Here is a 16,260-nt window from a genome sequence, read left to right as displayed (position 1 = left end):
TCTATCTACCTACCTACCGTATTTACCTACCAACCATATCTATCTACCGACCAACCGTATCTATCTACCTACCGTATATACCTATCTACCTAATCTATCGTATCTACCTACCTACCGTATCTATCTACCTACCTACCGTATTTACCTACCAACCATATCTATCTACCTACCAACCGTATCTATCTACCTACCGTATATACCTATCTACCGTATCCACCTACCTACCGTATCTATCTATCTACCTATCTACCTACCTACCTATCTATCCATCCATCCAGCTACCCACCTACCTACCTACATATCTACATATATATACACATATATAAATATATATAGAGAGAGAGTAAGGTAATTTGTTCCACCACAAACAACTGTGTCTACCATTTTGAAAGGCACGCGCTAAACAGCACTGTCAAACAACAGTTGACTCCACTTTAGCAGCATGCTAACGCATGATTGCCACTATTTCTTCCCACAGATGGCAACTCAAACTGTTTGATGGCGTAAGAAACAATTAAGCGGCGCAATGACGACTGAAATGGGGAAGCCATCAGCGCTAATGGAATGATGTCTTGCTGTCATGACGGTATTTAACGCGCGCCCCAATGGGGGTTAGCAGAGGCCTCCCACTCTCAAGTCGCTTACGCGATACGCTTTCTGTAAATGATGTTCTAATGTCAAACTATTTTGTGTGAGAAAATGAGAGTTTATGGTTGTAATTGAAGTCTGTAAGGTTATTAGGGGTGTTTGGCCAAATTTCCTCGATCAACCATTGGGTCAAATGATAATTGGACCTACAAGAATGGCATTTACAACTGTTGTTTACATTCAAATGGCATAGTGATTACAATAAAGCTCTCCAGACTTGTTGCCAAAATCCAAATTTCAGCACATAAATCGACCTATTCTTACATCGACCTAAAATGACATCACAGTTACCAAAGTCTCAGGTAAAGGCTGCTCATTTACATATTTTTTTAACCATGAAGATATTGAGTAGTCAACATCAACACAACTATTATAATCTTAGTGTTTATTCCTACAATTGTTCAACTCCCAAGTGCAGTATTTCATACCTGTCAACCGGCCATATTTTGACGTATTCTGTACGATTTGTGCACATTTTTAGATGTGTACGTGATGGAGAATAAGAAGTTATCATATTTAAAAGTTTCATGCTGTTATATGCTTAGTCAACATGTGTGACTCGAATACACAACTGAAGCACAAAAAACCTAGGGTCAATCTGAGGTCAAGAGACACAGCATGTTAAACTGTCATCTTGATCTTGGAGTTGTGGCCCTGGACACAATTTAGGACTTGGGAAACTCCTTTATCACCGAAGTAATTTACGACTTCAAACCACTTCACAGGAAGAGCTCATTAGCCGGGTTACAACTTTATCAGTTCATGGAAAAGACAATGTTTTATGCTTACAGCTGTTCGTGCTTAGAACGTCCAGGGACGTGGTGTTCTTACCAAGAAAACTATGTTTTACTAATGTAGCACTTTAATTTGCATGTACTCTCAATAAATAGCTTGGCAGAGGGCTGCAGAATTCAGGTGTCTGTCACGAATGGCTGCGTCTCCTGCCGGCAGTAAAAGACAATCTTTCTGGGTTCGAGTCTTTGTCTACAGTGTCTGATCGAACATCTCTGACAGTGCGGCATACAAGAAAATCTGTACGAGAAACGCAAAAAAGTTAAATAAAACTAAGATATTTTCAATTCCGTTTTCGTCATTAAATATTACCAGTAATGTTAATTATAACAAATATCGCTACTCGTAAAAAAGCAAAGTCGACCACCGAGAAAACAAGTCCGTGGGAAGTCTCGAGAAGGAAGTCTGTTTGTAAACGCCCCCTCACTGCTGCGTTCTTGACCAATCACGTGGCTTTAAGCGACGACTGGGGGTGGGGAATAGAGGACCAAAACAAGCCGGCTGCCATTTTCTTGTTAGGAGAACGGGCTTGTTAGCGAACAACACATCACTCATTGTGGCAGCTCCGTGTGTATCGCGAAAAATTATTCGTATGCCAAGTTAAAATGTTCATAAATGTAACGTTCGTAAACCGAAAAGTAATGGCGCTTTGAAATCTGTTTTGTTTACTACAATGGTATTGACATCAGGGCTGTCACAAAGATATCAGAAACGATCATTATTGATTATTCTATCAATTCCTGGAGGAGTAAATTTATGACACTGGCTCAACGCGGGTTGGGAAACCCGTATCGGCTTTTTGCGCAAACGTAGTGGTTGGCCTTCGTACGTATGTGGCTCATCGCACCGGGATTTTCTTCAAGCTCTAGAGTCCAGACCATCATAAATTTAAATGTCATTAATTTTTCACTGCATGCAAAAAGCATGCCAATTACAGTGCGTTGTTTTATTTTATTCATTCAATGAATAACAAACCCTCCATGGATATCAAGCACAAGGAATGAATACAAAGTCTGCATTATTTAACCTTTTCTGAACTAAAAAACTATCCAAGATTAGCAATTATTTACTGATGAAAACCATTTTAAGGACACATTATATGCAAAGTCAATCTTATTACAGCGATACCTCGGTTTCTTGGCACACAAATTATTTTTCGGGATACACACGGAGCTGCCACAATGAATGATGTGTCGTTCGCGAACGAGCACGTTCTCCTAACAAGAAAATGGAAGCCGTCTTGTTTTGGTCGTCTATTCCCCCGCTCCACGTCACACTTTTAAATTCCTGAATAAATTTGGGAATGGCATCGAATGAGTTCATAGCGTTATTAATTCTTAAATCAACACACAGGTGACAAATGTGCTTTTGACTGAGGCTTTATAGTCGATTTCTACTGTGAAGAAACACTTCAAGGCTCCGACATGTATTTACAAGTGGTACATCCTAAACAATAATCGCGTAACAGTGATACCATGACTTTTGAGTACGACAACACTCACTTTTTTTTCCTTTTTATGTACCGTCACTGTATTCATTTTTGCACCTCAAAATTTGAGGTACAGGCAAAATGGCGTCACCGAATGTTATGCGGCGAGACAGCAAGCAAGTGGAAAAATCATCCCTTCAGCATCCCACATGTCACTCACAGTTTGAAATATAACGAGCAAGTCAAGGAAGTACGCTAATTCCTCTATTTAGAGCAGTACTAACGATTTTACTCATGGCTTTCCTTGAAAGACGACGAACACAAACTGTATTCGAATTGAGCATGATCATCTAGCACAAGAACTCACGCGATCAATAAGACCTTTTTATGTTGAAGCAGCAAGAAAACATGATTTGGTTCATAATATTTCCCGACAGGCTTTCGTAGCTGCCTCCTTTGAAATGGATAATGGCTTTCTCAAAGACAAAAATGTGAACTTGTCATCAAGGATAGAAAAGCAGACACTAGCCTTGATGTGCACATCCTCAGCGTTGGTGTTTTTCTACCGATAGTGGAAGAGACTGGTGGAGTCCAGTTCACCTGCATAGCAAATTGCCTCGGCAAAAAGCTTCGAAACCTGGACACATAGAACGGGTAGGTATGGGAGGGATGGGGTTAAAAAAATTACTCTGTAAGGATACTAAAGCTTTGAGTTAGCAGATTGTACACTTAAAGGACAACAGACACCATTTCTTTGTTTCCTAACTGACATCAGTTATAGTTTATAGTTTATAGCATCTAAAATAGCCAAAACACGCAGGCTGATATTTTAATTCAAATACAAAACACCAATAAAAATGACTTCAAGTGTCCCAAAACTACTTCAAAATGACCTCGGAGATGGCGAGTTTCAGAAGGTCCTGCCCCCTTGTTCGTGATGTTGCCTTGCTCGAGAATCAAAACAATGGCTTCAGATTCGGAGAAGATGTTTTCTTGTTGCTCATCCAGTTATGAATATGATTAAAATAGTTCTGAAGAGGAAAGCATAAATGTTTGAAATCGATTAAAGAAGTCCTCCCATATCAATTTGAGGCGTCAGGACTCCAATGTAGCGTCCCAGAAAATGCACAAGATGGCGCCCAAGCTGCATTGGAAACGGGCTGATTTGTCTGCTGGGAATTTGTGTCAACTAGTATCAAATAGTAGTCTTGGTGCAACACACAACTATTCACCATCGCGTTATTGAAGTGTTTTTTTTCCTTCTAATTTTGCCATCAACTCGGATCAACACTAAGTTTTCAGCCCAAACAAAGTACCCAAAATGCATTGTGTGTCGCTATCTCGGTCAAGGGCGTTCCTGATGTGATGTCACGTCAGGAATCGTCACCAACTCGAAATCAAGACTTCCTGAATATTCAGCGCGAGTCTTAAAAGGTAAAATATAACTATATGCCGTGGAATCTTTGTAAAATACGCTCAGTAGAAGTCATTTGAAGTGATTTTACAAATTATGGACGCAACTTGTCCGGAGGTGTCGGTTGTCCTTTAAGAGAGGTGGTGTGAATGACTGACCTGAAAATTAGTGATCAGCGGTATGCCATGATCGACAGCCATTCTGCGAATGAGGAAGTTGTCCTTCAAGTGACGTGTGTTGTTGGTAGGCAAGTTCACAACCAGATCTATATGACCCTCGCTGATTAATCTGAAGAAACACAAAAAAAACGCCTGAGATAAGAACGTCAAGGTCTAAATTACGATTACATCAGGTAGAAAGCAATAATCAGTATTAGCGAGGTAAATCAACGAAATATTTGGGAAAAACATCACAGCTGTACACTTGTAGTGGCAGTCGTGTTGGAATTATTGTAAGGAGTAATAATCATTATTCTTATTATGACGATGATAAGAATAATAAATCCTTTCCTTCACTCCCGTGTTATATCTGACACAAATGTCACGACGGTGCGGTAAGAAGACTTTTCTCACTTTCCATATTCATCCCCAAATGCTATGAAGGGAACTTCTGAGTGCACTGCTTTTGCTTTGATGTCGGCAGCATATCCGCGAGATAATGAAGGCGCTTTGCCCTCAGATCTCAGCATCATATGCTGATCACTTATCCTAATTTGGAATTTTAAAAAAGGTTTACTTATTATTTCAGTTTCCCTCCAGGGGGATGTTTGGCTTGACTTTTAACAGGCAGATATATATAAATAGAAATGACAAATGATCCGCCATACCTCTTTATACTGGGCAAACTGGTCTGTCCTTTGGTGGGCCACGCTACCGGAGTTGCCGGGATGTCATTAGCGCAAAGCCAAGCTGAGGTAGATTCCGTCGCATAGAGCTGAAGGATGGCCAAAAAAAAAAAATCAATTAAAAAATCATTAAAAAGATTATGGTAAAATATGCATCACATGCCATTAAAAAAAAAGATTGAAAAAAATGGATAGAAAACAGTGAACTTTGGACTCGTTTCAACCTGTATAGTTCAAAGGCAGAGTGTAGACTGCAAGGTTAAAATATCCCATCAATCTGACTCCACAAATAACCCGCACAAACCATCTGTACACTTGATGCAAAAAGCTATCAACCCAGCTAAACAGAACACAATTGATGAGGAACAAGGTAAAATGATGGCAGAGAAAGCACCTAAATTCCTGAAGATGGTGAAAGAAGAAGGCTACGTTCCTCATCAAGTGTTTAATGCTGATGAAAGCAACCATCAACGACCATCACAAAGGTAAATAAAACGACTTTATAATTACACAGTACAGTTTATTTTTTCAATTATAATACCATAGCACATTTATTACACATAACATAAGGTGTTTATAGGGAACTGGGAACGGATTATTCTCATTTTAATGGTTTCCTATGGGAAATTCATTTTTGGGATAGACACTTTTCGCCTTACACAATCTGTCTGGGAACCAATTAAGTTCGTAAGCCAAGGTATCACTGTATCACAAAATATAATATAATATTATATAGCATAGCATAGCATAGAATAGCATAATATAATATAATAATAATATCGACTTTTGATTGTTGGTGCACAGATTGCTAAGTGGGTGGTGTGCAACGTTGGTGATCTTGAGTCGACCACACACTGTGAGAGTAGGGAGGGCAGCCATTGAAAACAAATCACCATGTTTTCTTTTCACGCGTGGGCTTTTCTTTTCCTTTTTTAAACATCTGTTAAGGTATGACTATTATATCCAGATTTACATGTATACCAGGTGTGGTGTGGGAAAGTCCACTTTAAAGACAGGCATGGGCAGCTCGATTGAGTGATGTTAAAAATGTCAAATAAATGTCATCCACGTTGGTGACCATGAAATTATTTTCGTACCCACCTTGAAGCCATCGTCTTTTAGTTGATGGGCTGTAACCAGGAAGGTGGGTCTGAATGAATGCTGGCAGAAAAAAATAGATAAATAGGTAAATAGATAAATAAATAAATAAATAAATAAATAAATAAATGGGAGTAAATAAAAATACATTACTAAATACATTAAAGGACAACCGACACCATTTTTTTGTTTCCTAACTGACATCAGAAAAACGTTTTATAGCATCTAAAATAGCAAAACACGCAGCTGATATTTTTAGTCAAATGCAAAACACCAATAAAAATGACTTAAAGTGTCCCAAAGCTACTTCAAAATGACCCTGGAAATGGCGAGTTTCAGAAGGTCCCGCCCCCTTATTGTGACGTCACACTAGGATGTCTTGGCTTGCTCGAGAATCAAAAAAAATGGCTTCAGATTCGGAGAAGATGCTTTCTTGTTCCTCATCCAGTTAAGAATATGATTCAGATAGTTCTGAAGAGGAAAGCATAAATGTTTGAAATCGATTAAAGAAGTCCTCCCATATCAATTTGAGCCGTCAGGACTCCAATGTAGCGTCCCATAAAATGCATAAGATGGCGCCCAAGCTACGTTGAAAATGGGCTGATTTGTCTGCTGGGAATTTGTGTCAACTAGTATCAAATAGTAGTCTTGGTGAAACACACAACGATTCACCATCGCGTTATTTATGTTTTTATTCTAATTTCGCCATCAACATGATTTCAGACCAAACAAAGTACCCAAAATGCATTGTGTGTCGCTTTCTCGGTCAGGGACGTTCCTTCAGTGACGTCACGTCAGGAATCGTCACCAACTGGAAAACAAGACTTCCTGAATATTCAGTGCGAGTCTTAAAACGTAAAATATAGCTACATGCGGTGGAATCTTTGTCAAATACGCTCAACAGAAGTCATTTGAAGTGATTTTACAAATTATGGACACGACTTGTCTAGAGGCGGCGGTTGTCCTTTAATAAATAATTGGGAAATTGACCAATAAAAAAAAAATATACAAATTTATTATGTTCAAATTCAAATGACATCATTCTCTGACGTATGTTTGTTTCGAAAAATAGATGCATTAAAAATCATGCCTTTCATAAATTGAGAACTACTCCTGAGCCTAGTGCTTTTTTTTTAACTCATCTTAAAGCAAAACAAAAATATATTCATTATCAATAGCGTTTCCTGCTCACATTTCAATATTTTATCGTTAATCACATAGCCTTCAAACCAAAATCCTTCAATCAACCGTGGGGATACATTGACAGCGCGCTACTGCAGTGTTCTCGATCTGTCAGCCATGTTGGGCAGTGTTTGCGACCTCAGGCATTCGCCTTGAAGTGGTCCACTTTCCCCCAAGGGTGCTAATTACACAGCCTTTGCAATGAACGCTTTGTTAAAGTTGGATTAGTCAAAGTGGCGCTTTGACAGCCCACGCTGACAGCAGGACTTCATTACTCAAACTTGTGGTGACGTGAAGCAGCGAAGAGGCCGGATTTTCATGACTGGCCTTTTTTAACAAAACGTTTCACCGTTATTATGACTGTAGAGCTGTTTAGAGTGTTCCAGGCGCTCAAATAATTTTAGAATACAGAGACACCTTGGCTTACGGACTTAATTGGTTCCCAGAGGAAGTGTGTAAAGCGATAAGTGTGTATCCCAAAAAATAATTTCCCATAGGAAACCATTAAAATGAGAATAATCCGTTCCCAGGTCCCCATAAAACATAATTTTCTACTTTCTAATTTTATAAGCCTTAAAACTACACAAAATACACCTTATTTTAGGTATAATAAATGTCCTATGGTATTATAATTAAAGAAATAAAGTATAATAAAGTGGTTTTATTTACCTTTGTGATGGTCGTTGATGGCTTGATGGAATGGAGTGGCCGGTTTCCCCAGCATTAAACACTTGATGAGGAACATAACGTTCTTCTTTGACCATCTTGAGGAATGATCCCTTGTAGGTGCTTTCTGTGCGATCATTTTATCTAATTCCTCATCAATTGTGTTCTGTTTAGCTGGGTTGGTAGCTTTTTCAAGTGTACAGATGGCTTGTGCGGGTTATTTGTGGAGCTTGATTGATGGGATATTTTAACCTTTCAGTCAAAGTTGAAATTCTCTCACTGTCGTGTGCCTGTCTCTTTAATGTTTCGACCACCTCCCCTCACTGCTGCGTTCTTGACCAATCAAATGGCTTTAACCGAAGACAGGGGGTGGGAATACAGGACCAAAACAACCCGGCGGCCATTTTCTTGTCAGGAGAACGGGCTCGTTTGCGAACGACACATGACTCATTGTGGCTGCTCTGTGTGTATCCTGAAAAATAGTTTGTATGCCATGGGAAAATGTTCACAAATTTACCATTCGTAAGCCGAAAAGTTCGTAAGCCAAGGGGTTTGTAAACCGAGGTATCACTGTAATTAATTTCCTATCTTATCTTAAAACATGTCAACTGGTATTAAATTGTCTGAGATTCATTGGCAACATCGAAATCAGGGTCATGAGGTCAGGATGCAACACAAATCTGGATGAACGTGACCAAAGGGGCCTTACCTGAATCCCGATTAGAATGCCCTTCCGTGGCAGCTTGAATCCTGTGGATAGCATGGCCTTGAGGAAGGCGGAATAAATGTTTGGTCCAAAACAGGCAACCTGAAATAGATTCAAAGTCTTTAGGCATGCGTGACAACGAGAGGAGAGAGAGCTTGTCTTTGAATCTCTACTATAGAATATCTACTTCTCCAGTTGAGGCCATTTCACAGCGAAGTACGGGATCCGCATCCCTCAGGCGCGGCCAAGAAAACGTGGGTGCCTGGTGGGGGGGCAAAGGGGGTACAGATAGACGGAGAAAATCATCATGTGAGTCTTCACCGGCCATTGAAAAGCCATCTGTGAACTTGTAACATTCAAATCTGTTTGTTAGCAAGCAAAAAAAAGTGTACAATAATTACAGCAAAGAAAATCAAAATATATACGCAGCATGCATTAGCATTTGATTGATGGGATATTTTAACCTTGCAGTCCACACTGAACTATCAAAGTTGAAACTCTCTCAGTCGTCTGCCTGTCTCTTTAATGGTTAAACCACCCCCCTCACTGTTGCGTTCTTGACCAATCACGTGGCTTTAACCGAAGACTGGGGGGCGGGGAATACAGGACAAAAACAGTCGGCTGCCATTTTGTTGTTAGAAAAACGGGTTCGTTCGCGAACGACACATCACTCATTGAGAAAGCTCCGTGTACGATAAAAGTTCGTATGCCAAGGTAAAATGTTCATAAATGTAACGTTCGTAAAGCAAACAGTTCGTATACCGAGGTATCACTGTATACACGCCCCACAAAAAAGGCATGAAAGTGAAGTGCAGCAGAAAGTAGTGTCTGAACACAGACAGACACGGGGGGTCAACGAAAGGGATTCATCCTTGAGGCGAGTTGTCTAATCAGCTGGATGTAATGTGAGTATACTAATGTCCAAGAGAACCATGTGGCAGAGCTTATCATTCATTTCTCTCTTCAAAGAAACGGCGCCCTCTCACACATCTCCTCGCGTATGACCCGAAATGACGTTTTTCAATGTTTGACGTGTATGCAAAAAAAGGACAATGAAAGACATTGGCTTGACATTCTGTTTGTCACGTCCAGAAAATAAAAATAAAAGTGATTTTTTTTTTTGGTACTTAATTCATTCACTGCCAGATGTGCAAAAATGTGTGAAAACTCCAGTGCCAGGGTTTTTGTCATTGTCACTCGAATTCCAGGACCCACAGAATATTGACTTTTAGGAGTACAGACACTCCCCTGCTTGTGAACATTCGAATTCCGAACAATGGTACATATAAAAACTATTTGTTGTAACATATGTAGTATTCTCTCTAGTTGTACATCTACATAACTTTGTAGAATATATATTTTATTAAATGTATATTTTTCAGTATAGACCAATACAAGTTAATTATACAAGCCTTAAAGGACAACCGACATCACTTTTTTGTTTCCTAACTGACATCAGAAAAACGTTTTATAGAATCTAAAATACATATAAATTCCTTACATGGAGCTTTGTCGCCCTCTTCTGCCTCTTTTTGGTGCAACATGAAGTTTTCAGACCAAACGAGTACAGCAAAATGCATTGACGTGATGGAAGGACTGCTACAATGTGTCCTTTTTTCGGTCAGGGGCGTTCCTTCAGTGACGTCGGGTGAGGACTCGTCACCAACTCAAAAACAAGACTTCCGGAATATTCAGCGCGTGTCTTAAAACGTAAAATATAGTTATATGCGGTGGAATCTTTGTAAAATACGCTCAGTAGAAGTCATTTGAAGCCATTTTACAAATTATGGACACAACTTGTCCGGAGACGTCGGTTGTACTTTAAGGCGATTCCACAATTTCTCTTTCTGTCTCTCTTTGAGGTATCAGTGGTTGGTATGGAAATGGAGATAGGAAAGCTCTGTAAAATGTGTTTTGGACTTGGACGTACGTACTTCCAGACACCATTTTTCTCCCCGATATATAACTGAGCATCCCGAGAAAGAAAACTCCTGTGGCTCATCACTAAGACCGTATTTAAAATCAAAACGACTTCTTTATAAGACGATAAATGGAGCGCATCAGCCAACCTTGGCAGGAGATGATGGCAATCTCCTCTTGAAGCTTGAGATGACTTCCGAGGTCAACTCCCAACAGAGGATTCTTGTCTCGCTCAAGCTTTCATTGAGACCAGAGGCCTTTTCTTCGGGCCATCATTTCCTTTTTTTTCTTCTACTTTCATCAGACAGTCACACCGGCACTCGATCATGACTACGTGAAGCTCCCCTTTTGTCAGGCTCGCTCGGCAGGATAATAGAATGTCTTCTAGGATTGCTGGTCTCTGACTCTGCACGCAGTCTGGATTTTCTGTCAGTATTCATCTTCTAAGTTTCGTTTATTTTATAGCAACTGACCTGACTTGTCGACACTCTTCTTCCGCTGTCCAAATATCTTATCAACGCACTGTCTGGCAGCTTCATGGCTAATCGGAATTTGTCTGTTGTGTCCATAATTTGTAAAATCACTTCAAATGACTTCTACTAAGCGCATTTTGCAAAGACTCCACCGCATATAGCTATATTTTACGTTTTAAGACTCGCGCTGAATATTCCGGAAGTCTTGTTCTTGAGTTGGTGGCGATTCCTGACGTGACGTCACTGAAGGAACGCCCCTGACCGAGAAAGCGACACACAATGCATTTTGGGTACTTTGTTTGGTCTGAAAACATCGTGTTGATGGCGAAATTAGAAGGAAAACATAAATAATGCGATGGTGAATCATTGTGTGTTGCACCAAGACTACTATTTGACACTGGTTGACACAATTCCCAGCAGACAAATCAGCACATTTCCAACAGAGCTTGGGCGCCATCTTGTGCATTTTCTGGGATGCTACATTGGAGTCCAGACGCCTCAAAATGAGACGGAAAGACTTCTTTAATCGATTGCAAACATTTATGCTTTCCTCTTCAGAACTATTTGAATCATATTCACAACTGGATGAGTAACAAGAAAGCATCTTCTCAGAATCTGAACTCTCTGAAGCCATTGTTTTGATATGTCATGGGGGTTTATTTCAATGAGTACCCCCTTAAATCTTCTCAGTCTGTGTAACTTTGAAATTTGTTGTGCATTTGTGTCGGGAAAGACAAGAAGTTGAGCACGTTTTTGTTTTTTAGGGGATTGATTTTTCAATTTAAATGTCTTTTAGCTCCACCAGGAAGTTTACATGGATGCAGTTCAAATAAACTCTGCAAGTATTTAAAGTCTGGTGAATTGTATATTTGAAGCTCTGATTAATATTCCCAGGCATGCAGACTACAAATTGAAAACTTTTGATGGTTAGGAAAGTGGAGGATTATACCTGCCTGACTAGCTTCAAATGACGACCATTATTAAAGCGGCTCATCCGTAATTAGAGAGAGAAATGACTTTTGCAAGAAGAAAAAAAAAAGAGCTTTGGAACAGCTGGCATAAACGCTCTCTAATCCAATCAAAGAGGAAAGTCTCCAGGCTGGTACAAGAAAGCACCGGACGACGACTCCTCGTTTACCAGCATTCACGGCGGTGTTTGGATGAGGCCATCGACGCTGCCTATGGGGGAGCTGCACTTGCCGCATCTGCCATGTGATTCAAAATGTCAAAAGCAGACTTGCTGATTGAAAGGACAACCAACACCATTTTTTGTTTCCTAACTGACATCAGAAAAACGTTTTATCGCATCTAAAATACCCAAAACACGAAGGCTGATATTTTTAGTTAAATCAAATGCAAAACACCATTAAAAATGACTTAAAGTGTCCCAAAATTACTTGAAAATGACCCAGGAAATGGCGATTTTCAGAAGGTCCCGCCCCCTTGTTCGTGACATCACGCCAGGACGTCTTGCCTTGCTCTAAAATCAAAACAATGGCTTCAGATTCGGAGAAGATGCTTTCTTGTTACTCATCCAGTTATGAATATGATTCAGATAGTTCTGAAGAGGAAAGCATAAATGTTTGCAATCGATTAAAGGAGTCCTCCAATATCAATTCGAGCCGTCAATGACAGCAATGTAGCGTCCCAGAAAATGCACAAGATGGCGCCATAGCTCCGTTGGAAATGGGCTGATTTGTCTGCTGGGAATTTGTGTCAACTAGTATCAAATGTGTATTTATGTATTTGTGTGTGTGTGTATGTTTATTTATTTATTTATTGTGGTCCTCCTAATGCTTTCGCCCCCTCACCTTGATCCCCACGTAGTCTAAAGGAATGATGGGCCTCTCAAGCGAAGGCAGTCCGGCTTCATCCACAGGTTCTCCAACCATCACTTTGGTCGCCACGTTGATAAAGTCCACACCAATTGTTTTGGATACAAAGGGGAAAGAACGCGATGCCCGAAGATTACACTCTATCACCTTAAAAGAGCAAACAAAGTACAATATAAATAATTGTATCCAAGTACAAGATGAACGGTGCCAGTGTTCACACGGGTATCGCAATGGAAATGACAACCTACCTTCACGTCGTTGCCTTTGACCAAAAACTGAGTGTTGAACGGCCCTGATATTTCAAATGCTTGTGCAATCTTTCGAGTCACCATCTTGACCTGAGATATTTGAAAAAAGAAAGAAAGAAAAAACAGTCATACCTTGGCTTACGAACTTAATTGGTTCCCAGACAGAGTATGTAAGGTGAAAAGTGTGTATCCCAAAAAATAATTTCCCAGAGGAAACCATTAAAATGAGAATAATCCGTTCCCAGGTAAAACATAATTTTCTACTTTCTCATTTTCTAAGCCTTAAAACGACACAAAATATACCTTATTTTAAGTATAATAAATGTGCTATGGTATTATAATTAAAGAAATAAACTGTATTGTATAATAAAGTCGTTTTATTTACCTTTGTGATGGCCGTTGATGGCTTGATGGAATGGATAGCCTTTTGCATAAAGTGTCTCAAGGAGCCCTGGTTTGTACATCTTGGAAGTTGTGATATTGCAACAGATGCAAGCAGACACACGAGAAACATCATTAATAGCTGGTTCCCTTGAACTGATGGCTAGTGCAGGTTATTTGTGGAGCCTGATTGATGGGAATTTTAACCTTGCAGTCTACACTCTGCCTATCAAAGTTGAAACGAGTCCAAATTACACTGTTTTCTATCCATTTTTGTCACTGTCTCTCTGTTGCCTGCCTGTCTCTTTAATGTTTAAACCACCTCCCCTCACTGCTGCGTTCTTGACAAATCACGTGGCTTTAACCGACGACTGGGGGTGGGGAATAGAGGAGCAAAACAAGCCGGCCGCCATTTTCTGTTAGGAGAACGGGCTCGTTTCGCGAACGACACACCACTCATTGTCGCAGCTCTGTGTGTATCCCGAAAAATAGTTTGTATGCCAAGGTAAAATGTTCATAAATTTAACGTTCGTAAACTGAAAAGTTCGTAAACCAAGGGGTTCGTAAACCGAGGTATCACTGTATTCTGATTAACTCATTCACTGCCATTCCCAAATTTATTCGGGAATTGAAAATATGACGCAAAGCGATATTCCCGGAATGGTTGTGTGTATCCCGAAAAATAGTTTGTATGCCAAGGTAAAATGTTCATAAATTTAACGTTCGTAACCCGAAAAGTTCGTAAGACAAGGGGTTCGTAACCGAGGTATCACTGTACTATATGTGTCGATTTGATTTATCTTTGCTCGTGACGTATATTGCTAAGCAGAAGAATAATTGCTCTTACGTTCGATGGCAGAAGGTACAATAAAATCGAACATATACATGCGGGCCTGCAAATATATGCGTGTGCGTGTCCATGGAGCATAACTGACCTTTTCTAAAGAACCTTGGCTAATGGTCTGTGTTGGCAGCATTAAGGTAGCGTCTCCTGAATGAACACCCGCGTCCTCAACGTGCTCCGTTATTGCGTGGACCAGCACCTAGTCATACATAGAAAGATGAGGTCAACAAATGAATAAACACGCTGTTAGCATCTGCCTCACACAGGGACTTTGTCATGATGTGATGGGGGAAGGCTCTCTCACACATTTGTGTGGATGTACATTATTTCTTTGTCGATGGTCTTTTTGTCTTATCTGCATACGACTGCATAATCGTGGACGTTCACACATATCATGTCAGTATTGGTATGGAGCATAATGACGCCTGAAGAAAAAGTGCTAATGGAATGGAACTGAATTGAACATGTGACTAACTATACCTTCCCTCGCTTGGCAACAGCATCCACTTCCACCTCCCGGGCGCCGCGAATGAATTTGGTAATAACCACCGGATGCTCCTGGAGGAAAGAAATTGTTTTTTCTTTCTTTCCAGCAACACAGACTCAAGTGGGTTTAGCTGTCCTGTATTAGAATTCAGAGAAAATGACTTTCAACCGATAACACAATGTTACAGTGATACCTTGGCTTACGAACTTAATTGGTTCCCAGACAGACTGTGTAAGGCGAAAAGTGTGTATCCCAAAAATTAATTTTCCATAGTAAACCATTAAAATGAGAATAATCCGTTCCCAGGTCCTCATAAAACATACTTTTCTACTTTCTAAGCCTTAAAACTATACAAAATATACCTTATTTTATGTATAATAAATGTGCTATGGTATTATAATGAAAGAAATAAACTGTACAGTATAATAAAGTCGTTATATTTACTTTTGTGATGGTCGTTGATGGCTTGATGGAATGGAGTGGCCTCAGTATTAAACACTTGATGAGGAACGTAGCCTTCTTCTTTCACCATCTTGAGGAATGATCCCTCGTAGGTGCTTTCTCGGCGATAATTTTACCTTGTTCCTCATCAATTGTGTTCTGTTTAGCTGGGTTGATAGCTTTTTGCATCAAGTGTACAGATGGCTTGTGCGGGTTATTTGTGGAGCCTGATTGATGTGATATTTTAACCTTGCAGTCTACACTCTTCCTTTGAACTATCAAAGTTGAAACTCTCACATTGTCATCTGCCTGTCTCTTTAATGTTTAAAACACCCCCCCTCACTGCTGCGTTCTTGATCAATCACGTGGCTTTAACCGAAGACTGGGGGAGGGGAATAGAGGACAAAAACAATCAGCTGCCATTTTGCCATTCGCGAACGGGCATTGAGGCAGCTCCATGTAGGAAAAAAGTTTGTATGCCAAGGTAAAGTTTGTATGCCGAGGTAAAATTTTCATTAATTTAACGTTCGTAAACCGCAAAGTTCGTAAGTCAAGGGGTTCGTAAACCGAGGTATCACTGTACTACACCTTTTAGACTGGCATGAGGTAGAAATGTGTGTATATAAAGCATCTGTGTATTATTCTAGCCCCAAGTACTAGATTTTTTTTTGAAAGGGACACCTGCCCCTGAAACACTTGGGGGTGTAGTGAGGAAAAAAAATTGGCACACTCGGCTAGCCAAAAGCTACATCAGCTGCTAGTAGCAGATAATTGAAAGCAGAGGGAGAACTCAGCATGAAGTGTACATGCGCCGTGTGTGTTCAATATAAATGGCAATTTGCCCATATAGAA

At 40.1% G+C, this 16,260-nt stretch overlaps 1 protein-coding gene across 1 annotated transcript in view; it reads right to left on the bottom strand.

Annotated features, from left to right (window-relative positions):
- Positions 1-2,783: 2,783 nt before the first annotated feature.
- cps1 (carbamoyl-phosphate synthase 1, mitochondrial) overlaps positions 2,784-16,260 on the bottom strand; it is a 36,188-nt gene continuing 22,711 nt past the window's right edge. Inside the window, exons 29-38 of the mRNA XM_089003428.1 lie at positions 14,961-15,038; positions 14,572-14,679; positions 13,256-13,345; positions 12,984-13,154; positions 8,967-9,041; positions 8,783-8,881; positions 6,229-6,288; positions 5,110-5,216; positions 4,442-4,571; positions 2,784-3,506 (exon numbers count right to left, since the gene is read on the bottom strand). Coding sequence (XP_088859554.1) covers positions 3,432-3,506; positions 4,442-4,571; positions 5,110-5,216; positions 6,229-6,288; positions 8,783-8,881; positions 8,967-9,041; positions 12,984-13,154; positions 13,256-13,345; positions 14,572-14,679; positions 14,961-15,038 — 993 coding nt within the window. The 3' untranslated portion in view covers positions 2,784-3,431. The remainder of the gene's footprint in view (positions 3,507-4,441; positions 4,572-5,109; positions 5,217-6,228; positions 6,289-8,782; positions 8,882-8,966; positions 9,042-12,983; positions 13,155-13,255; positions 13,346-14,571; positions 14,680-14,960; positions 15,039-16,260) is intronic.

The sequence above is a fragment of the Hippocampus bargibanti genome, linkage group LG08 (assembly GCF_051943395.1).
Source record: "Hippocampus bargibanti isolate YZ-2025 linkage group LG08, ASM5194339v1, whole genome shotgun sequence".
NCBI classification, from domain to species: domain Eukaryota; kingdom Metazoa; phylum Chordata; class Actinopteri; order Syngnathiformes; family Syngnathidae; genus Hippocampus; species Hippocampus bargibanti.
The sequence above is the reverse complement of the archived record's forward strand: the minus strand, read 5'-3'. Positions and strand labels throughout refer to the sequence as shown.